Source organism: Chiloscyllium punctatum, chromosome 17 (genome assembly GCF_047496795.1).
Source record: "Chiloscyllium punctatum isolate Juve2018m chromosome 17, sChiPun1.3, whole genome shotgun sequence".
NCBI classification, from domain to species: domain Eukaryota; kingdom Metazoa; phylum Chordata; class Chondrichthyes; order Orectolobiformes; family Hemiscylliidae; genus Chiloscyllium; species Chiloscyllium punctatum.
The window spans coordinates 83,874,088-83,897,426 of record NC_092755.1 but is presented as its reverse complement, the minus strand read 5'-3'; the positions used below and the strand labels follow the sequence as shown (position 1 = coordinate 83,897,426).

The 23,339-nt window shown below is 39.7% G+C and overlaps 1 protein-coding gene across 6 annotated transcripts in view; it reads right to left on the bottom strand.

Annotated features, from left to right (window-relative positions):
• Window positions 1–23,339, bottom strand: part of golga3 (golgin A3) — a 103,425-nt gene that overhangs the window by 50,673 nt on the left and 29,413 nt on the right. For all 6 annotated transcript variants that reach the window (XM_072587721.1, XM_072587723.1, XM_072587720.1 and 3 more), the window contains exon 2: window positions 9,640–10,015. In XM_072587721.1, the coding sequence (XP_072443822.1) occupies window positions 9,640–9,775 (136 nt within the window). In that variant the 5' untranslated portion in view covers window positions 9,776–10,015. The remainder of the gene's footprint in view (window positions 1–9,639; window positions 10,016–23,339) is intronic.

Sequence of the window (23,339 nt, the reverse complement as noted above, 5' to 3'; positions counted from 1 at the left end):
GGATGCAAGCACTGTTACTGAAGCCAGCATTTGTTGCCCATTCCAAAGTGCCCTGAAGAATTTGGTGAGGAGTAGCCACCTTTAACTGTTAAAGTTCATATGGTGCAAGACACCCACAGTGCTGTTTCGAAAGAATTCCAGGATTTTGACTGAGCAACATTAAATCAATGGTACAGTTCCATGTCAGGACAGCGAGTGGTTTGGAAAGGAAACTGTAGATAGTGGGATTCCCAAACATCAGCTACCTCATCCCTCTAGGTGATAGAGGTCATGAGATTGGAACATGCTGTCCAAGTAGCGTTGGCAAATTGTTGCAGTTCATCTTATAGATGGTATTATATCCAATCAAACAAATGACTTCTACCTTTTACCAATCTGTATAAAAACTATTTTGTAAAACTGGGTTTCACAACAAAATGGACTAATGGTATTATCACCAGACTACTAACCTAGAAACTCAGGTAATGTTTTGGGACTTGGGCTCAGATCGCACCATTGCAGATGGATTTGAATTCAGTAAAAGTCCAGATTGAAACGATGACTGCAAAACCATTGCCGACTGTCAGAAAAACCTATTTGGTTGTCTAACATATGTGACTCCAGACCCATAGAAAAGTGGATGACTCTTAACTGTCCTTGACAATTAGGGATGGCCATTAAATGCTGGCCTAGGCAGAACTGCCTACATCCTGTAAAATATTTTAAAATGAAAATGCTTCCCAAATTTCCATTTTTCCAATATTTCCCAATTTGCTTGGTGAATAACCTTCACTGAATGCAATTGCTAAAGTTGCATATTACACAAGCTTATATTTTATTTTGCTTTGGCAGGACAGTAGTTATAGCTACCTAAAGTTCATAAAGGTTAAATCCAAAAACAGCAATCTGTGAATTCAATTTCAAAAATATAATAATTTATCACATAATATTACAGACACAATCATGAATGTTTCCAGAGATTCACTGCAACCCAGCTGACTCACTAATATCCTTCAGGGAGGGAAGTCCATGACTTCTATTGGGGACTCCAGTGACTACATGGTTGACAAATTCACATCACTTAAAACAAGCCATGAAGCCAGTCAATTATAATTAACTGATTCAAAGGACTTACCACATGGATTATGACATACAAACATATGGAAAAGTAGGCCATTCAGGTTTGCACTACTATTCAATAATATCATAGTGGATCTGTTTGTGTTCTGAATTCCACATTCCCAACTTCCCTGATAACCTTTGATTCCCCTTGCTGACCAGGATCTACCTACATTCGCTTTAAAAATATTCAATGACTTACATATTTGAAGTGAATCATCCACTCTAAACTTCAATGGAAACAACCCACTCATTCTATTTATCAATGTATTAAAATCTCCTCTCCACCACCTCCAACATATTCCTTCCTCAAATAGAGAGACTAAAACTACATGCATCATTAGAGTTGCGGTCTCTCCAATGCTCCTAATTAGCTGAAGCCTAACATCCTTATTTGTATGTTCAAAACCTTTTAAATAAAGAATAGCATTCCATTAGACTGCTTGATCACCTGCTGTACCTGCATACTAACTTTGTGTGTCTCAGGTACGAGAACATCTCAATACCTGTGCACCTCAGAATACTGCATTCATTTGTCATTTATAGACTACTCCATTCTTCCTGCCAAATGAAGAAATTCACATTATATTGTCAGATTTTTGACTCATTCAATCTATATTCTTTTACATCCTTGTTGTCTTCACAATGTACTTTTCTACTTATCTTTGCATCATCTGCAAATTTAGCCACCATGTCTTCAATCCTCATATATAAGTCACTGGGAATGTTTTTAAAAGTGGAGGACTCAGCACAGACACTTATAGGAACTCCACTTGTCAAATCCTGCAAATGACCATTTATACATTGTTCTTAATTTCTGCCAACCAAACTTCCATCCATGCTGATGTTTATCACCTACACCATAAGCTCCTAATTTGCAGGATAACATTTGATATGGAATCTTGTCAAATGGAAATCCAAGTGCAGTACATCAATGAGGCCCCTCTTTCCCCATAGAATACTTCAAAGAATTCCAAAGAAGTGGTTAAACACTATTTCCCTTTCACAAAACCATGCTGTCTCTTCTCCGTGTCAAGAAGTATGGCACTGGAAAAGCACAGCAGGTCAGGCAGCATCCAAGCAGGAGAGCTGACGTTTCAGGCATAAGCCCTTTATCAGCAACGTCTCTGAGAACGTAGTGGTGGTGGGCTGCTTAGCACGGAGTAATTCAACATACACAATTGGCAGTAATTCAACCTGCCAATATCTCAGAAATCCAGTGAACAAGTTTAAAAAAAAAGCTTTGGATATTTTCCCTCTGGAAAATTGTTCAGAGAAAGCTTTAAGTCACTTATAATGAAAACAGTAATGTTGGACTTGTACAGGGCATGACATCCCAAAGTTCTTTACGCATAATGAAGGATTTCCACAGTTGCTGTTGGAATGTCAGAAACTGGACAACCGAATTTCAAAGTTTCACAAACAGCATTGCTATTATAATCACAAATACATTTGATGAGGAATAAATATTGGCCAGGAAATTGAAAATAATTCCATCTCTGGTTGGAAATAATCATTGCCACTATTTTGAAGCACAAGCAAGAGGGAGAATGGTCTTGGATTAAGCACCTTGCCAGGATGATCTTAGCTCCAAAAGGTGCAACACAGACTGGAGTGCCAACCTAGATTCTGTGCTCTAGTTTCTGGAATGTGGGACAATTAATGCATGAAGGTGGTTGCATTTGTTCATCTTTAAGGCAGTTAGTTAGGACAATGACCACCAACCTGACTGCAGCCTATGGTCCGGCCCCCACACCAATTCAAAAATTCAGATTTTTTGTTTCTTTACTTGATAGCTAGCAGCTCTCAATTACCTATGACTCCAAAGACATGTTTTGTGTTCCAGAGTACTAGGGTGGGGAAAATCATAGCTGTTGTAGCTGTGACTGGTTCACATTGGTTACAACTTTGCCAATGCAAACTAGGAGCTGAACACAAAGGGGCAGCATTGCATCACTCTGTTTCAGATACAAGATTTTCAGGTTTGATTACCCATCATAATTTGTGTATACATGTAAAAACATTGTTCACTTGAAACCTCTGGAAAGTGTGGAGTAAAAGGTTATTTGACAATGTGTTATTGCAATCATATAATATCATATACAGCATTCCATCAATCTGAAACAAGTCAACGTTGATGAGATTTGAAAGCTCATACATTTTAGCTAATTTCTTCAAAATACATTGGTAATTTTTGAAATACTGTTCTATGCACTGAATTGCACTTTGACGTTACTGTTAGCCTACTTTCCACCTGCCCCTGTTTGATGAATCCATTTAAAGAATGGCACCTAAATCTAAGCTTCTCTACTGTATAATACTATGATTCAATACTGCTTCCCTCTAGATAGGCAGCCGACACACTGGTGCATATGTAAACAATTAGGGTTGGGCATTCAAATGTCAACTGCTACACGATTTGATTGGTCTGGCCACAAATATTTGCCTTGAAGTTCTTCAAATTGCGTGTCTTACTTGTCTTCACCAAGAATGACTTTTCCTATCAACTAAGGCCACTCAGAGTGAAAATAAAATCAAATTCCAGGGACCTGTGCTTGAACAAGGGGGACTACAGTAGAATGAGGGAGGACCTGGCTAAAGTAGACTTGAAACAAAGATTTTATGGTGGGCCAGTTGACAAGCAGCGGAGGACTTTCAAAGAAATTTTCCAAAGTGCTCAGCAAAAATATATTCATGTGAAAAGGAAGGACTGTAAGAAGAGGGATAATCTGTCACGGGTGTCTCAGGAAATAAGACAGGCTATCAAATTGAAAGCAAAGGTATACAAAGTGGCCAAAAACAGCATGTAACTAGAAGAATGGGAAAACTTTAAAGGTGAACAGAAAGCCAGTAAAGGAGGTATAAAGAAAAGAGAGCAGGTAGGAGAAAAAAAACTAGCACAGAATAGCAAAGGTTTCTATGAAAAAAAAAGTGGCTAAAGTGTACACTGGTCCTTTAGAGGATGAGAAGGGTCATTTAGTTATGGGATATTATGAAGGCCGAGGCATTGAACAGGTATTTTTTTATCAGTCTTCCCAGTGGAGGATACTACTAGCATGCCAGTAAGTGATGAAGATGGTGAGGACCTGGAAATAATCATTATTACAGAAGAGCTAGTGTTGGGCAAGCTAATAGAGCTAAGGATAGATAAGTTTCTTGGCCCTGATGGAATGCATCCAAAGGTACTAAAGGAGATGGAAGGAGATATAGCAGGTGCACTGGCAGTAATTTTCCAAAATTCACTGGACTCTAGGCAGACCCAGATTAGAAAACAGCAAATGTGACACCACTGTTTAAAAAGAGAGGTAGACAAAAGATGGGGAATTATAGACCATTTAGCTTAACCCCTGTAGTGAGGATGATGCTTGAGTCTATTATCAAGGAAGAAATAGCAAGGCATCTCTAAAGAAATTGTCCCGTTGGACAGATACAGCATGGGTTCATGAAGGGCAGGTCATGCTTGAAAATCTTTTGGAATTCTATGAAGATATTTCAAGCAAGGTGGACAACAGGGACCCAGTGGATGTGGCGTACCGAAGATTTCCAAAAGACCTTAGACAAAGTGCCACACATGAGGCTGCTGCATGCTACTAGAGGTACAGTATTAGGGTGGATAGGGGATTGGTTGACTAACAGGAAGCAAAGGGTGGGGATAAATGAGTGCTATTCTGGCTGGCAAATCCTCAGGGATGTGTGTTTGGACTGCAATTTACAATTTATATAGATGAATTGGAGTTAGGTGTACTGTCATGGAAATAAGGTAGGCTATCAAATCGTGTATGGTGTCAAAGTTGGCAGATGTCACGAAGATGAATGGCAGACCAAAATGTGCAGAGGACTGTGAAACTTTGCAGAGGAACATACATACATTGAATGAGTGGGCAAAGTTCTGCAGATGGAATACAGTGTTAATAAATATGAAATCACACATTTTAGTAGAAGTAACAGTAAAAAGATTATTACTTGAATGGTAAAAGATTGCAGCATGCTGCTATGCAGAGGGACCAGAGTGTCCTCATGCATGAATCACCAGAGGATTGGTCTGTAGGTACAACAATTAGGAAGGCAAATGGAATTTTGTACTTCATTGCTAGAGGGGTTGAGTTTAAAAGCACAGAGATAATGTTACAACTGTACAAGGTGCTGGTGAGGCCACACCTGGAGTACTGTATGCAGTTTTTGTCTCCTTACCCGAGAAAGGACGTACTGGCATTGGAGGGAGTGAAGAGAAGCTTCTGTCGGTTGATTCTGGAGTTGAGGACAGACTGAGTAGACTGACTTATGAGCACAGACTGAGTAGATTGGGAATATATTCATTGAAATTCATAAGAATGTGGTGGGGGGGGGGGGGGGGAGGATCTTATAGAAACATATAAAATTACAAAGATAATCGATGAAAAAGATGATGATAGGATGTTTCCTCTGGTAGGTGAAGCTAGGACAAGAGGGCACAGCCTTAAGATTAGAGGGAGCAGATTTAGGACTAAATTCAGAATGAACTTCTTCACCCAGAGGGTTGTTAATCTATGGAATTTTTGCCCAAAGAAGTATTTGACACTACTTCAGTAAACGTTTTTAAAGCTAAGGTAGACTATTTTTGAAAAATAAAGGAATTAAGGGATACGGTGAGAGTCTGGGTAAGTGGAGTTGAGTCTCGTTGAGTGACAGAGCAGGCTCGATGGGCTGGACAGCCTACTCCTGCTCCTCGTTCTTATGTTCTTCTCAGGGGTAGCACCAAATATAAAAAAAAAGTACTACAAATTCAAACTTTCTTTTTTACTAACAACCAATAGCTTCACCTTCCATTGATTTTCAGCATATTTCAAACTTAACCTTCATTTTTCATTCCAACCCTACCTGCTGACAGAAGCAATTTTTCAATCTGATCAGAAAAAGGAAAACAAATCAAAACAAACACACACATGAAATAAATATCAACATTACCTTTACAACATGCTATTATATAACACTTGAATATAACCAATGCCCAAAATACAGAAAAACATAAGGAAAATAGAACAATGAGACAAGATTCAAGAAAATGGAAACAGTCATCAAAAACTTGGTTGAAGAATGGCTCATAGGAGATTTCACTTTTGAAAAAGAAAAATTAAAGATAAATGGGACAGAATGGTGTAGTGCCTCTGGACCAGCAATCCAGAATCCCAGTAGGTTTGAATTCCACTGTGGCAGCTAGTGAAATCTAAATTCAATAAAAATCTGGATCTAAAACCTGTCTGTCTATAAAGGAAGGGAATCCAAAAGTTTCCAAGCCTCAGTCTCTCATCTCCAATGCTAGGACCAGACTCTCATTCCCCTCTCCTTCTTTGTCAACATTCCAAGGATCACTCCCTCCAGGACACCCTGGTCTACTCCTCCTCCATTACCAATACATCCCAACGTCTGCATGTCACTTTCCCATGCAATCGCAGAAGGCGTAACATCTGCCTACTTACTTTCTCCCTCCTCACTATCCAAGGCCTGTCATACCTTCCAGGCGAAGCAGTGATTTATCTCAATTTCATTCATTCTTATCTACTATATTCACTGTTAACAGTATTGTCTCCCCTATATTGGTGGAGACACAGGCTAGGCAGCTGCTTGGTACAACACTTTCATTCTCTCCACAGAAATAACCCGAGAATCCAGCTGCCTGCCATTACCATGTTCTCACACCAGTTTTTCTGCGGCAGGCCTGCTACAGTGTTCCAGTGAGCTTCAATGCAAGCACAAACAACAGTATTTCAGTTTCAGCTTGGGGACACTGAAGCCTCGAAGACTCGCATCAAATTCAATAACTTCGCAGCCTGATTTTGGTCTTCCACGCTTTTTACCCACTCCCATTTGTATCAAGATATAGGTTGCTTTTAGTACAGCTAACCATTCCCACCCACACTCAGGTTTATTATCACATTACATGGGTTGCTTTCAACACAACTTGCCCATTCTCTCCTACTCTGCATGCTCATCAATTATTTGGCTTTTCTTCTGTTCTGACCTTTGTTTCTCTCATATCTCTCTCAGGACTCCATCTCTACTAATCTGTTTACCTACACCCCAACTCAAATTTGTCTTCATTAGAATTCCACTGATTCCTAGCTGCTATCAGTTCTGATAAAGAGTCACTGGACTCAAAACGTTAACTCTGCTTTATCTCTTCACAGATGTGGCCAGACATCCTGGGTTTCATCTGCAATTTCTGTTTTTGTGAAAATCTGCAAGGGTGATTGTTAACTGCCTACTCAACATTTATAGAAGGGCAATAAATGCTGACACAGCCAGCAAAGCCCACGTCCCATGAAAGAATAGGGGAAAAAACATTTTGATGGAAGGATTCCACAAAGCAAAGTCAGCCCGGACGCTGGTGGTCCAAATGGAATAGAGATACATAAGACAAAGTAAACACTTGCAGAGATAAGATAAGATAAAAGGTTTAGATAAAGATCAAGGTTTTTAAGAATTACAATGTTAAATTCATTGGGGAAGAGGAAACCATTCTAAGTTCACACATAAGAATGGTGGGAGAGCATGACAGAACAGAACATTTAGGACAAGTTGGAAACTTGCCTGTCTTTAGAAAACACTCGGAATTTTCCCCTTCAATATTTACTTTGTAAATGAGTTCTCAGAACATTACACCTCACCTCCACTTATCATAGAATCCCTACAGCGTGGAAACAGGCCATTTGGTCCAACAAGTCCACACTAACCTGCCAAGAATAATCCACCCAGACCCATTCCCCTACCTTATTACTTGACATTTACCCCTAACTAATGCGCCTAACCTACACATCCCTGAACACTAGGGCAATTTAGCATGACTAATTCACCTAATTTACACACCTTTGGATCGTGGGAGGAAACCCGAGGAAACCCATGCAGACATGGGGAAAACATGCAAACTCCACACAGACAGACAGTCGCCTGAAGTTGGAATCGAGGTGCTATGAGGCAGCAGTGCTAACCACTGAGCCATCATGCTCAATGGTTAACCAATAGGGGACAGAGTTGGGAGAAAAGGAGCATTTTTAGTTTTGCAACTTTTAAATAGGCAAATGCTACAGGGATCAGAGGGGAGGCTGCAATTATTTGTAAGATATATTAAATGATTTGGATGACAGAAGTGAATATATAATTACCAAGTTTGAGAGTGACTCAAAAAATAGATGAGAAGGCTAGCAGTGCAGAGGCATTTTGGGGTCCTAGTGTATGAATCACAAAATTCCAAGTTCAGCGAGAATTATGGAATGCCTTTATTTCCAAGAGAATGGAGTATAAAAATATAGAACAGTCTTGGTAAAATTATACAAGGCACTAGTCAGATCACAGCTAGAAGTCAGTGCACAGTTTTAATTATCTTAGCCATAGAAAGACATACTGGCAATGGATGAAGGGCTTTTGCCCAAAACATCGATTTTGAAGCTACTTGGATGCTGCCTGAACTGCTGTGCTCTTCTAGCACCACTAATCCAGAATATTGGCAATGGAGGCAGTCCAGAGAGGTTCACTAAATTTGGAGAAACTTTACAAGGAGAGATTGAGTATTTTCTGCCTGTACTCATTGAGGTTTAGAAAAATAAGAGGAGACCTTAGAAAAAAGAAAGATTCTTAGTGGGCATTTCAGGGTAGATGCAGAGAGATTGTTCCCCTTGTAGGAGTCTAGGACTAGAGGACTTATCCACTTATCCAGGTCATCCACTTCACCTGTACCTATGTTTTTGTTTTTGCCACTGTTACCTATTATTTACTTATCTATACTATTTAACTATGTGATCTGTCTGTATTGCTCGCAAGACAAAGCTTTTCACTGTGCCTCGGTACACATGACATTAAATTTAATTCAATTCACTTAAGACACAGATGAGGAGGAAAATTCATCCTTAGAGGGTGGTAAATCTGTGGAATGCTTTACCAGAGCTGTCAAGGCTGGATTGTTAAAATTTTTCAAAGGTTGAGACGGATTTTCAATCATTAAGGGAACCAAAGTTTATACAGATAAGGCAAGTAAATGGAGTTGAGGACTGTGATCAGGCATGATCTCATTGCCTGGTGGAGCCAACTTGATGGGCCAAATACTTATTTTCCTATGTCTTATGCCCTCATGCCATCCTGGGTTATTGACAGCATTGCTGCCTGCATTTATTTTATCATACTGTCAGTTAGACCTAGTTAATTAACAGCTTCACAAACTTTAAATAAAAATGTTGAACTGCATGACTCTTTACAATCAGAATTTGAGAGAATACTAAAATTCAGATCCTCCTCTAAGAACTTAAAATTGACTGAATAATTCAATTTCTCCAGCAAAGAAACAAGCACACGTTTTTGAATCTACATAGGTACATACTTTACCTCACCTACTCAAAACAAACGCTGCATAGACACTTTCTTTTAACATAACCTCCCAACTGATGCATCTTCGATTTGTGAAATTAAAAGCTTATCATATTTTAATTACAAAAATGATTGTGACAAAACATCCAAGAAAGTATTTTTTTGGAGGGAATGTAAGCAAAGTATAATTTGGTGTGGTTTACTCACCGTTCATAGCGGTTCCTGTGACAGATGACCCAGATATAGCTACGTCATCAGGAATTCCTTCTTTGTTCCCAGTCGTTACAGTGCACTTTGAATCAGTCAATACGACATCTTGAGTATGGGATGGGGTTTCCATCATTCTACAAAACTTAGCAGTAACAAATGTCACTTTATGGGTCTTCTCACAATGAGCCAAAGGTCACTTCGTGCCATTAAAAGGAAATGTGCTCCGCTGAGGATAAATCACGAGATTGCAAACATTCTGAAAAGCAGCATCATGATCTGTGAACTAGGAAATGTAGCATTTGACTTGGCAGGTTCCAATGCGTCAAGGATTGAGGCCTTTCCTATGCAACTCACGAATAGGATAGTGTAGGCTCTGTGGAAAGACAATGCGCTAAGTAAGTACTTACTATCTGAAACTAATTGACACCAGGAAGTATATGATTATATTAGAAATCACAAGGAAACAAAATGCAAGTAAACCTGATTGGAGTCTTGCTGGTGAGACAGCAAAGGAACTGAAAGGTGTAAGATCATCCAATGTAATGGTTTGACCCTATCCATTAAACTGATTTAAACTGCAGTGTAAATTCACATTACAACAGTGACTATGCCAACAATAAAACAAGTTTCAAGTATTTTGAGACATCGAGGTCATGATAGGCACTAAATAATTTTTTTCAGTATAAGCAGCTCTGCTGGTAAAGCAAGGAATAAAAGTTCTTATTGCACTCATCCTAAGCAGGTGCAATAGTGATTAACATGGGTTAAAAATAATTGAATTACCCCCTCTAGCTTCTCTTTCCACCCTTGATTCCATCAATAACCTAAAATAGAAAAACATATTTGTTACTATACTATAAATAATGCCTTAGAGTGTAACCTTGATAGCTAGCAGCTTAAACATACATTTGACACATTAGTACAGAAACTTTTATAAATAGATAATAGTGGGCAGCACGGTGGCACAGTGGTTAGCACTGCTACCTCACAGCGCCAGAGATTCCCGCCTCAGGCGACTGACTATGTGGAGTTTGCACAATTCTCCCAGTGTCTGCGTGGGTTTCCTCCCACAGTCCAAAAGTGTGCAGGTTAGGTGAATTGGCCATGCTAAATTGCCCGTAGTGTTAGGTGAAGGGGAATGGGTCTGGGTGGGTTGTGCTTCGGCGGGGTCGGTGTGGACTTGTTGGGCCGAAGGGCCTGTTTCCACACTAAGTAACCTAATCTAACAACAGTATCAGTAAACATGATTAATATGCATAACAATTAGAGTCATTTCAGGAATAAATTTAAAAGGTTAACTGCAGCTGTTTGTTAAATAGCAATCAGAAGTTTATGGGCTCTGTGTGAGGCCTTGAATATCATCTAATAGATCAGTAGTTTAACTGTTGGTACTGCATTTCTTTGTCAATATAAGTCCTTTCCATCTCAAAAATTGAAGCCAATTAAACTACTCAAAAACCACGTTTCACAATGAAATTATCATTATCACTTATGAAAACCTGTAACTTATGGACAGTGAGGAGGGCTGTTGTCGGCTGCAGAGGGACTTAGATAGGATGCAGAGCTGGGCTGAGGAGTGGCAGATGGAGTTCAACCCTGCCAAGTGTGAGGTTGTCCATTTTGGAAGAACAAATAAGAATGCGGAATACAGGGTTAATGGTAGGGTTCTTCGTCAGGTGGAGGAACAGAGGGATCTTGGGGTCTATGTACATAGATCTTTGAAGGTTGCCACTCAGGTGGATAGAGTTTGTAAGAAGGCCTATGGAGTATTATCGTTCATTAGCAGAGGGATTGAATTCAAGAGTCGTGAGGTGATGTTGCAGCTGTACAGGACTTTGGTTAGGCCACATTTGGAGTACTGTGTGCAGTTCTGGTCGCCTCACTTTAGGAAAGATGTGGAAGCTTGGAGAGGGTGCAGAGAAGATTTACCAGGATGTTGCCTGGAATGGAGAGTAGGTCGTACGAGGATAGGTTGAGAGTTCTCGGCCTTTTCTCGTTGGAACGGTGAAGGATGAGGGGTGACTTGATAGAGGTTTATAAGATGATCAGCGGAATAGATAGAGTAGACAGTCAGAAACTTTTTCCCCGGGTACAACAGAGTGTTACAAGGGGACATAAATTTAAGGTGAAGGGTGGAAGGTATAGGGGAGATGTCAGGGGTGGGTTCTTTACCCAGAGAGTGGTGGGGGCATGGAATGCGCTGCCCGAGGGAGTGGTAGAGTCAGATTCATTGGCGACCTTTAAGCGGCATTTGGATAGGTACATGGATGGGTGCTTAATCTAGGATAGAAGTTCGGCACAACATCGTGGGCCGAAGGGCCTGTTCTGTGCTGTATTGTTCTATGTTCTATGTTCTATGTTCTATTATGCATTGGTTGTATTCAGACAATTTCGACACCATACTATTTGAGCACCTTTAAAACGCTTCAAGGTACTTTGCAAGAATGTTATCAAATAGAAGTCTGACACCAAAAAAAATAAGAATATTTGAGCAAAGTTTTAAGGAAATCTTCGAGAGAGTTTGAGGTTCAGTCGTGAAATTCCAGAGCTTAGATCCCACCTGAAGACACAACTGTCAATGGTGGTTAGATGAAAACAGGAGGTGCATATTGGGTCAGAATTGTCACAGCACTAAGATCTCAGTGAATTTGAGAGCTGGAGGAGGTTACACTAAGAGAAAAGATGAAGTCATGCAGAGGTTTGAAGACAAAAATGAACTTTTTAAAACACTGATGTGTCACTTGGCAGGGCTAATGCAAGTCAGTGAGCTCAGGGGTTGTGATTAATTGAACTTAAGAGTGAGTTAAGAAATGGCCAGCAGAGCTTTGGATGATTTAAAGCTTACAGATGGATGGAAGGTTGGTTAGCAAAACATTGGAATAGTCATGTCTAGGGTTAAATAACATACTTTAGGGTTTCAACAGCAGATAAACTGAAATAGGGAGAGATAGAATTACAGATTGCTGCACAGAACAAATCTAGGTATAATACATTCAACAGAAGGTTGAGAATTTCAAAACAAATAATACCAAACCACAGAGTTGAACTTGCATTAGTTCTGATTTACTGGTAAAACTGGCTATCAGACTCGTGAGGCTTTTGCATGAACACAGAGCATAAGAGTCATAAACATGTACAGCATGGAAGCAGACCCTTCCGTCCAACTTTCCATGCTGACCAGAAATCCCAAATTAATCTAGCTCCATTTGCCAGCATTTGGCCCATGTCCGTCTGAACCTTTCCTATTCATATACACAGCCTTTTAAATGTTGCAATTGTACCAGTCTCCACCACTTCCTCTGGCAGCTCATTCCATGCAAGTAAAACCCTTTGCATGAAAATGTTGCACCTTAGGTCTCTTTTAAATCTTTCCCTTTTCACCTTTAATCTATGCTGTCTACTTTTGGACTCCCGCCCCACCTCAGAAATAAGATCTTGCCTATTTACCCTAACCACCCCCCTCATGATTTTATAAACCGCAATAAAGGCACCCCTCAGCCTCCGACACTCCAGGGAAAACAGCCCAAACTTATTTCGGCCTCACGCTCTAGCTCAAACCCTCCAAACCTGGCAACATCTCGTAAATCTTTTCTGGACTCTTTCAAGTTTCACAACATTGTTCTTATAGGAGGAAGACCAGAATTAGGTTAGATTACAGACAATGTGGAAACAGGCCCTTTGGCGCAACAAGCCCACACCAACTCTCTGAAGAGCAACCCACCCATACCCATTCCCCTATATTTACACCTTCACCTAACACTACGGGCAGTTTAGCACGGCCAATTCACCTAACCTGCACATCTTTGGACTGTGGGAGGAAACCGAAGCACTGGGAGGAAACCCACGCACACACTGGGAGAATGTGCAAACTCCACACAGACAGTTGCCCGAGGCGGGAATTGAACCCGGGTCTCTGGCGCTGTGAGGCAGCAGTGCTAACCACTGTGCATGCAATACTCCAAAAGCAGCCTAACCAATGTCCTGTACTCTCAATGTGACCTCAACGCCTATTCTCAATGCACTGACCAATAAAGGCAAGCATACCAAGTGCCTTCTTCACTATCCTATTTACCAGTGACTCCACTTTCAATGCACTACGATTCAGGTTGGTAGAGACAATGGCCTGTTAGAGCTTGATTTTAATCTTCAGCTTAATGCACTGCTGCTTCTAGAGATGATATTGAGCTTTAGAGCTACAGAGTAATGTGAATATCACAGGCAAACAAGGTTATTACTGTTCGCTCCCTAGAATTTAGTCACTTTTTCCCCCTTTTAAAAATGGAATGACTCAACTGTCTGAATCATGTAATGCAAATAATAGTGAAGTAGGAACTTAGTACTAGGAAGAAATGAATCATAATTTTAATGAAATGACTTTAAATTAAGGATTACAGTGTAATTGTAACAAGACTGAAAACAGATGATTTTCTTACATATCTGATCAGGCTGTGTCTAGGAGTAGGACACCTCCTGTTCTACCAAGGAAGAACTCTATTTAAATTTTTCTACGGTTTCATAATCTTATTTGGTTAAACCCATTATGCTGGGACAGGAAATATCATGAAGAACTGGAAGTTTATAGTCCACATCAGAAAACAAGAGCAGACTGTTCAGCCCTTCGAGGCTACTCCACTATTCAATATGATCGTTGCTGACCATCCAACTCAGTGGCTTGCTCTCACTTTCTCTCAATATCCTTTATCCAAAGAACTACATATGACTCTTTCTTGAAAACATTTAATGTTTTGACCTCGACCACATTCCGTAGCCGAGAATCCAATAGGCTGAGCACTTTCCAGGTTACAAAATTTCTCTCATCTCAATGAGAAATGGCTTACTCCATATTCTTAAAACTAAGATTCCTGGTTCTGCACTCCCCAGTCAGTCACCTGGAACACTTTCCTGAGTTTACCCTCTCTGTCCCGTTATAAATTTATAAGCTTTCATGAGATTCTCCCTTCTTCGTCCAACTTCAATTAATATTGACCAATCCAGTCTCTCTTCAATTCGTTCATCCTACCATCCTAGGAATCTGGCTGGTAAATCTTTGATGCACTGCCTCCATACCTAGAGCATCCTTACACAGATAAGGAGACCAAAACTACAAAAATACTTGAGGTGTAATCTGACCAAGGACTTATACAGTTGCAACAAGACATTCCACTCCTGTACATGAATCCTCACAATGAAGGCTCAACATTCTATTTCGTCCCTGTTGTATCTGCATGCTTACTTTCAGCGACTGTTATACAAGGACATAGAGGTCTCATTATACCTCCCCCATCCCAACCTATGGCTATTCAGATAATCTGCATTCTTGTTTTGCTAGCAAAGTTAACAAACTCACATTTGCCCACATTATTGTTCATCTGGCACACATTTACCCTCTTTTAATCTTCAGTATGCTACACCCAACAAACCAAGGGAACAAGTATCTTGCTCCTAACAAGTATTTCAAGTTAGCTGTAGTGTGACCAACAAATATGATCCAATTATTCATTCTTTAATTTATCCTTTTTTCTTGTAATTAACAATCTGGCCTATGCCCATCACTGCCTGAACCGGAAACTAGAGGGGAAGGAGAATTTGAGGCACCAAACCAGCCCAAAATCTTCTAGGGGAAATCCTCATTTACAAACAGAGTCAGAGAAAGTTAATGGCAACATAGTAAATTTATGGAGTTTTGCATTTCTACAGCATATTTCATGACTCAAAATCTCAAAACATTTTACAGCAAAAGGTACTTCTAAATGGTAACTACTGTTGTACTACAGAAACATAGCAGCTTGCTGTGAATAAATTTACAGCTATTAACAGCATTGAGATAGTGTCCATGTATTCTTTTCTCAGATATTGACAAAATTGGCCAAGACTGCAGAGATTACTCCTCTGCCTTCCATTCTGATAGGTAGAAATAAGATTGTAAAAGGGCAAACACCACCAGACCTCATCTGAAATAAGTCACCCAACTAGGCAAACACCTCCTCAGTACTACACTAGATGGCCAGCTTTGATTTTTGCTATCAGGTCCTGACGTGGGCTGATTGGTAACCATTGCACTGACTGTATAATCTTTGCTGAGGAGCTTTAGACAATGTACTTGATCATTTTTTAAAGCCCAGATATTTCCAGTAAGAACATTTATACATGTAATACAATTTTAAATGTTTTCCGCTCAAATCATGATAATGTAACTTCGGCAAAATAAGCATATCAACAACTCATCAACTTCATCAACACATTCTACCCCAACCTTAAATTTACCTGGACCATCTCTGACACCTCCCTCCCCTTCCTGGACCTCTCCATCTCCATTAATGACGACCGACCTGACACTGACATTTTTTACAAACCCACCGACTCCCACAGCTACCTGGATTACACCTCTTCCCACCCTACCTTTTGCAAAAATGCCAATTCCCAATTCCGCCGGATCTGCTCCCAGGAGGACCAGTTCCACCACAGAACACACCAGATGGCCTCCTCCTTTAGAGACTGCAATTTCCCTTCCCACATGGTTAAAGATGCCCTCCAACGCATCTTATCTACATCCCACACCTCCGCCCTCAGACCCCACCCCTCCAATTGTAACAAGTACAGAACGCCCCTAGTGCTCACCTTCCACCCTACCAACCTTCGCATAAACCAAGCCATCCGCCGACATTTCCGCCACCTTCAAACAGACTCCACTACCAGGGATATATTTCCCTCCCCACCCCTTTCCGCCTTCCGCAAAGACCGTTCCCTCCGCGACTACCTGGTCAGGTCCACGCCCCCAAACAACCCACCCTCCAATCCTGGCACTTTCCCCTGCCACCGCAGGAACTGTAAAACCTGCGCCCACACCTCCTCCTTCACCTCTATCCAAGGCCCTGAAGGAGCCTTCCACATCCAAAGTTTTACTTGCACATCCACTAATATCATTTATTGTATCCGTTGCTCCCGATGCAGTCTCCTTTACATTGGGGAGACTGGGCGCCTCCTAGCAGAGTGCTTTAGGGAACATCTCCGGGACACCCGCACCAATCAACCACACCGCCCCGTGGCCCAACATTTCAACTCCCCCTCCCACTCTGCTGAGGACATGGAGGTCCTGGGCCTCCTTCACCGCCGCTCCCTCACCACCAGATGCGTGGAGGAAGAACGCCTCATCTTCCGCCTCGGAACACTTCAACCCCAAGGCATCAATGTGGACTTCAACAGTTTCCTCATTTCCCCTTCCCCCACCTCACCCTAGTTCTAAACTTCCAGCTCAGTATGACTTGTCCTACCTATCTGCTTTTCCACCTATCCACTCCACCCTCTCCTCCTTGACCTATCACCTTCTTCCCCTCCCTCACTCACCCATTGTACTCTTTGCTACTTTCTCCCCACCCCCACCCTCCTCTAGGTTATCTCTCCACGCTTCAGGCTCACTGCCTTTATTCCTGATGAAAGGCTTTTGCCCGAAACGTCGATTTCAAAGCTACTTGGATGCTGCCTGAACTGCTGTGCTCTTCCAGCACCACTAATCCAGAATCTGGTTTCCAGCATCTGCAGTCATTGTTTTTAACCAATATCAACAATAGTTTCGTTTTCAGACGTTTCATCACCGTACCAAGTAACATCATCAGTGAGCCTCCGGATGAGACACTGGTGGTATGGCCCATTTTCTATTTGTGTGTTTAGGCTTCCTTGGGTTAGTGATATCATTTCCAGTTTCTTTTCTCAGGGCTGGTAAATGGGATCCAAGTCAACGTGTTTGTTGATAGAGTTCTGGTTGGAATACACAGTGTTTCAAGGAATTCTCGTGCATGTCTCTGTTTGATTTGTCCTAGGACGGATGTGTTGTCCCAGTCACAGTGGTGTCCTTCCTCATCTGTATGCAAGGATACCTGGGAGAGTGTGTCATTTGTTTTGTGGCTAATTGATGTTCATGTATCCTGGTAGCTAGTTTTCTGCCAGTTTGTCCAATGTAGTGTTTGCTACAGTTCTTGCAAGGTATTTTGTAAATGACGTTAGTTTTGCTTGTTGTCTGAATGGGATATTTCAAGTTCATTAGCTGCTGTTTTAGTGCGTTGGTGGGTTTGTGGGCTACCATGATGCCAAGAGATCTGAGTAGTCTGGCAGTCATTTCAGAGATGTTTTTGATGTAGGGTAGAGTGGCTAGGGTTTCTGGACATGTTTTGTCTTCTTGTATGGGTTTGTTACTGAGAAACCGTCGGACTGTGTTCATTGGGTACCCGTTCTTTTTGACGGGTTAGGGTTAGGGAAAGACACCAAGATAGAAGAGAATAAAATGATGGTCTCCTTTGATCTAACTGCCCTGTTCACATCCATCAACATCAACCTAGCCAAGGAAACACTGACTACACTATTAGAAGAACCAAAGACACATACACCAAACACCACCAATTTCATCAGCAAGGACAATGTCATCACGCTAGTGGACCTATGCTTTACCACCCACTGCATCTTCAACAACAAACCTTCAGACAAGACAATGGAACATTCATGGGATCTCCAATGTCAGGGTTCTTAGCAGAGACTCGAACAAACAACTCTGCCAACAATCCGACCCAAACTTTAGGTCCGACCCAAACTATATGGATGACCTTCGTCATCATTAAACAAAACAAATTAGAGGAAACCATCAAGGCCATCAACTTTACTGGCATATAGTTCACTAAAGAGGAGGGAAACAACAACAAACTGCCATTCCTAGATGTCACGGTAGAGCGAACAGCCAATGGGGAACTTCAAACCAGTTTTAAAACATCAAAAACGTTTCATTACTTCAACAGTAGAAATCCTCAAAAATCAATTTGGGTTTAAAATTCACAGAAAAGTCTGAAACAGCCATTTAACTATTAACTGGAAATGATCAACAAGACATTGGAAAAATGCCACATTCAAATATGAAAGACACTGGACAGACATTATTGATAGAGCTTTTACCAATTCTTACCCTGTACACCATAATAATCTGTATGAGAATTTGAACATCAATAGAAATTGTCTTCAAATTACTTGGACAGTTGCTATAAGGAAAAAATTTCCAAGAAACCATAAGCCCTGGAGGTGACATTTAGCAAATATTGATGAAATGAGAAAACATTATTGGAGAGATGTTGTTGCACATTCTAACATACTGTCCACTTTAAAGATAGCTAACAGTATGCTCTTCAGAACAGAAAATCATAGTTTACATTTTTTAAAATCTTTGAATTTGGTATATTTTATCCTCGTTTTTTGCTTTAATTGATCAAGTTAGCTCTCACTAGACAGCAAGTGGAAGGAGTGTAGGGTTTCAATCAAACAAGTCACACCAACTGGCTTTGAATTATACTGCACTGCAGAATGGATTTAAATTAATAATGAGATTTAAATCTGTAACTGATAACAAAGCCTATTAAATTCATACTTCTTATAGGCTGCACACCACTTTTGGAAATAATATCTGCAAGCAAAAGATTCACATTCAATAGTTTTTAAAATACTGTACTTTAAAAATCACAGAATATTAATTTTCACATTAACTAACTGTACTGCATATACCTTCAGACAAATAGAAGCTCTGAACTCCAAAGAGCAATAAGGGTCTATTATCTTGGTCAAAATTACCCCCTCTTTACTGTTACACAATGTCAAATCAACTTTTTTTTTTTAAATAACATTTAGTTGCAACAAATTTAAAAGGAGTTCCATTTCACAAGCAAACCTATCATCACAAAGATTGTTTAATATTACGTAGAACAGCTTTGAACATACAACACTTTGCAAGTGAACTCAACTTCTGAATCAAGGGTGGCTGTAAATACAAATCACATTAAGACTTGGTTCAAATGTAATAAAAAAATTCCCTTGTAAATGCAAACCCTTCTACCAGAGATGCAACAAAATGTTCAGTCAGACACTATTAAATAAATATAAATTAATTGGTTAAATAAATTAATAAGCTTTCTAAACCAACCCATACCACTCAACTGTTAATCTATCCCTTTAGGGATACCAGTGTACCAAGGATTCAAGAACAATTAACCGACTTACTGGAGAATGTGGGCTCTGATCTACCGTTTGTACCCCTAGAAATGATGATCATGAAAAGAAAGAGTAATCTACTTAGCTTGGAAGACATTCAACAACAGTGTATTAAACTTCACTTGTGATAGATTCGGATTTTATGGTGCATTCATTTAGCAGTGGTCAGATAGTTTTGAACAGACTCTACAGCTACAGCATAAATGCTGTATGTCATGTGAACCCAGAGTCCAAAAATGTGACCACTGTCAATTACCCTGAAGAACAGCAGCAAACTGCTTCTGGAGTCAGCCAGAAATACTTTAATCAAGTAAAACTGAGCATAAAATAATAGTAAGAAATGCTGCCTGAACAACTCAAAACTACAGCAATTCACCCAAAATCCACAAACATCATTGTAAATATCAAAGAAACACTTCCCATGCACAGACTGCAGTAGTACAATGTGACAGATAATCATCTAAAGACGAACAAATTCTGCCTTGGAAGAACTAAAAACTCCAGACTACCAAAATTGCAGCTTGGCTATTTCTTGTTTTTCAGTATAACAGCAAGTCCAGTAATTTTTGAATTATGCACATTAGGACATTCGAGAGAGTGTTGAAGGGGGCTTGGGGCAAGAGTGGCAATGTATCCATCTCCTTCAATCATTATACAGTGACTAATTGTGGCTGGACTAGGTGGTGTTTCATAACCAGGCATCAACACTCCCAATCAAGGCTCACAAGTTAGTAATTACTATAACGAAAGCGATATTGGAGAGTGAAGACTGACTATAGAACAATAACAAACTCATCATCTCAAAAATAAACTACCAAAGCCATCCAACTAATAATAGACTCTGTAAAAACAAGATGAATATCACTTTTAGTTCCAAAGAACCAGACCTACAATGCTTTGAGGGCAACGTCACCACCCATCAGCTGTTATGATACAACTGAAATTTCAAACATTTTTTGTAGACATAAATAGGAAAGAAATTAATGTCAAAATAGTTTACGAAAACAGATATACTGCAAGTGTGTGTCACATTACACTTCATACTTCTTGATGTTAAAAGAAGTTGATCGTGACTTATTCTAGATTTTATTGAATTGAAAAGAACCAAAACATTAAGACTCAAGGTCAAAAGCTTGGGCAGAATGATGTCAGAACGAGAAAAAGACAAAGTAAATCACAAATTAGTGATTTGATGTTAGCAAGTTTGGGTTATAAAAAGGTTGAAGAAAGCTGGAGAAAGGCAAAAAAGGATTGTTAAGGGAATTACGGTGAAGACTGCATCAATTGAAAGTGTAGGAAGAGGACAGTTTGTGCACAATGTATAGGAAGTTTCAGAGAAACAGTGGAAAATTCAGTGCATTGAGATGAGATGACTGAGGAACACTTTTTTAAAATCTCACTTAAATCTTTCAGAGTTGCCCCATTTTAATTGTAATAATCTGCTATACCCACTTTATCTTAACTTTTCACCCCCTTAAACAATAACCTTTTCAAAAATCTAAACATTTCCAGTCACACCTCCCGACCTTATTAAAATAAAAGAATTAAAATCTATTAAAATCATTTCAGCTTAGTCTACTGTACAGATTTTGACTTCCAAATGCTACTTTACATCTGTAAAGTACATTTTGAACTATTAAAGAAACTAAAGAACAGGTTTTAGTGGTTACAGTGTAATTTCCTTGCAGACTGATTGGAGACCAAAAAAAGCATTTAAGGCAAACAAGGATTTGCATTTATTTGGCACCTGCAACATGAATATTCCAAAGTATTTCATAGAAGCTTTACAAAAACCATTTTAAAAACTAAGCCAAATATTGTATTGGGAGAGATAACAAAAACTTGGTAAATAGATTTCAAAGCTCTACCTTAAGGGAGAAAAGAGAGTTAAAGTCACAGAGAGGATTAGGGAGGGTATTTGGGAGTTTAGCAGCTTAGCAGTTGAAAATTCAGCCACCAATTGTGATTAGATTAAAATCAAGGATGCTCAAGAAGCCAGAGTTGAGCAGCATGAGAAATCTTGGGAAGGGTGAAGGTGGTTACAGAGATATCAAAGTACAGGCTATGAAGTGGTTTAAAAGCATGTATGAGAATTTTAAAGTCAATTATTTGCAAAATGCTAATTAAGTCAAAACTGACTTTCTGTCTACCTGCAATAACTTATTTTGTCAAAGTCCAGGAATGGACAGATGAATAAGAACTCAAAACAGTAATATATCTATAAATGCTCAGCAACTGGATTTCTACGTCTGTGAAAGCAAAGCAAAGCGCTTGAACTTCTTTTTCAAGTTTAAATAATTCAGTGCCACAATATACTGAGAAAATTATCTGGAAACATGAATGGCAATCAACAACTAGATGGTACAAAATTTAGCAGACAAGCAGATCAAAAGAGTTGAGATAATGACTAAGACATGTTACTTTTATATTTCTAGAAAATATGTGGTGATACATCACTTGGTGACGAGATTAAAATCAAAACCATTCCAAGTAATTGAGTAATAATTATAAAAACATTAGGTAATTTTGAAAACTTAGGATACAACATTCAAAACTTTAAATGTGGCAGGATACAGAATGTACAATCCAAAAAGATTAGGATTTTAGGAATAACTTCCAGCCATCATGTACTAACCTCAGAGAAATCTAGTTTCAAAGCCCCACACACATATATAATGGTCCATAAGAATGTTACTACAGCTACATAAATTTCCCAATGTCATACCTAATAAAATACACCAGACAATGTTTAACATACGCTAGAACTAAAAACAGACTAATAGAATTGGACTTGTATTGTAACTTTCATGACCTCAGGATATCCCAAAACATTTTACAGCCAATGAGACACTTCTGCATTATGATACAGGAAACATCAATGTACATGTGATGTTGCAAAGTATACTTGCTAGCTAAAAAATTACATTCCACCATGCAGTCAAAAACAACCACCATTGTGATGTATGCAACACATTATATTTTTAAAAAGTGCTTGATGCATCCAACCTCTAACTTAAAGAATTCTGAATAGAATTTGTGATCACTGATAAAATACCATAATCTAAAATTAATACGTTGCATTAAACTCTCAATGGTTTCTTCGGATTTACCAGCGAGTGACAAAGGAACATATGAAATAGGAGCTGGAGTTGGCAATTCAGTCCCTTCGAGTCTACTCCACCATATAACCTGACCTTGATTGATTTTATCCTGGTATCCACTCCACTTTCCTTCTTGCTCCCCAAAGCCTTTATCCTGCTTTTCATAAGAAACATACCTATTTCATTCTTGACTCTGATTCAATCTGCCTCCAATACACTCTGGAGCAGGAATTCAACAGATTTACAATTGTCAGGAGTAGTTTTTCCGCATCTGTTTTGAACCCACCCCTTTCTTATTCTATATCTATAACTTCTGGTTCTAGACTGTCCCACAATGGAAAACATCTGCTCAACGTCATTTTATCAAACCCCTTCAGCATTTTCTACACTTCTATCAGATCCACTCCCCCATTCTTCTGAACTCCAGTGATCATAAGCCCAAGCTATTCAACTGTTTCTTGTACAACAGTCCTTTCATCCCTGAAATCAACCTGGTGAACCTTCTATGAACTGCCTCCAGTGGCACTACATCCTTTCTTGAAGACACCAAATCTGGACACTGTACTCCAGGTGTGA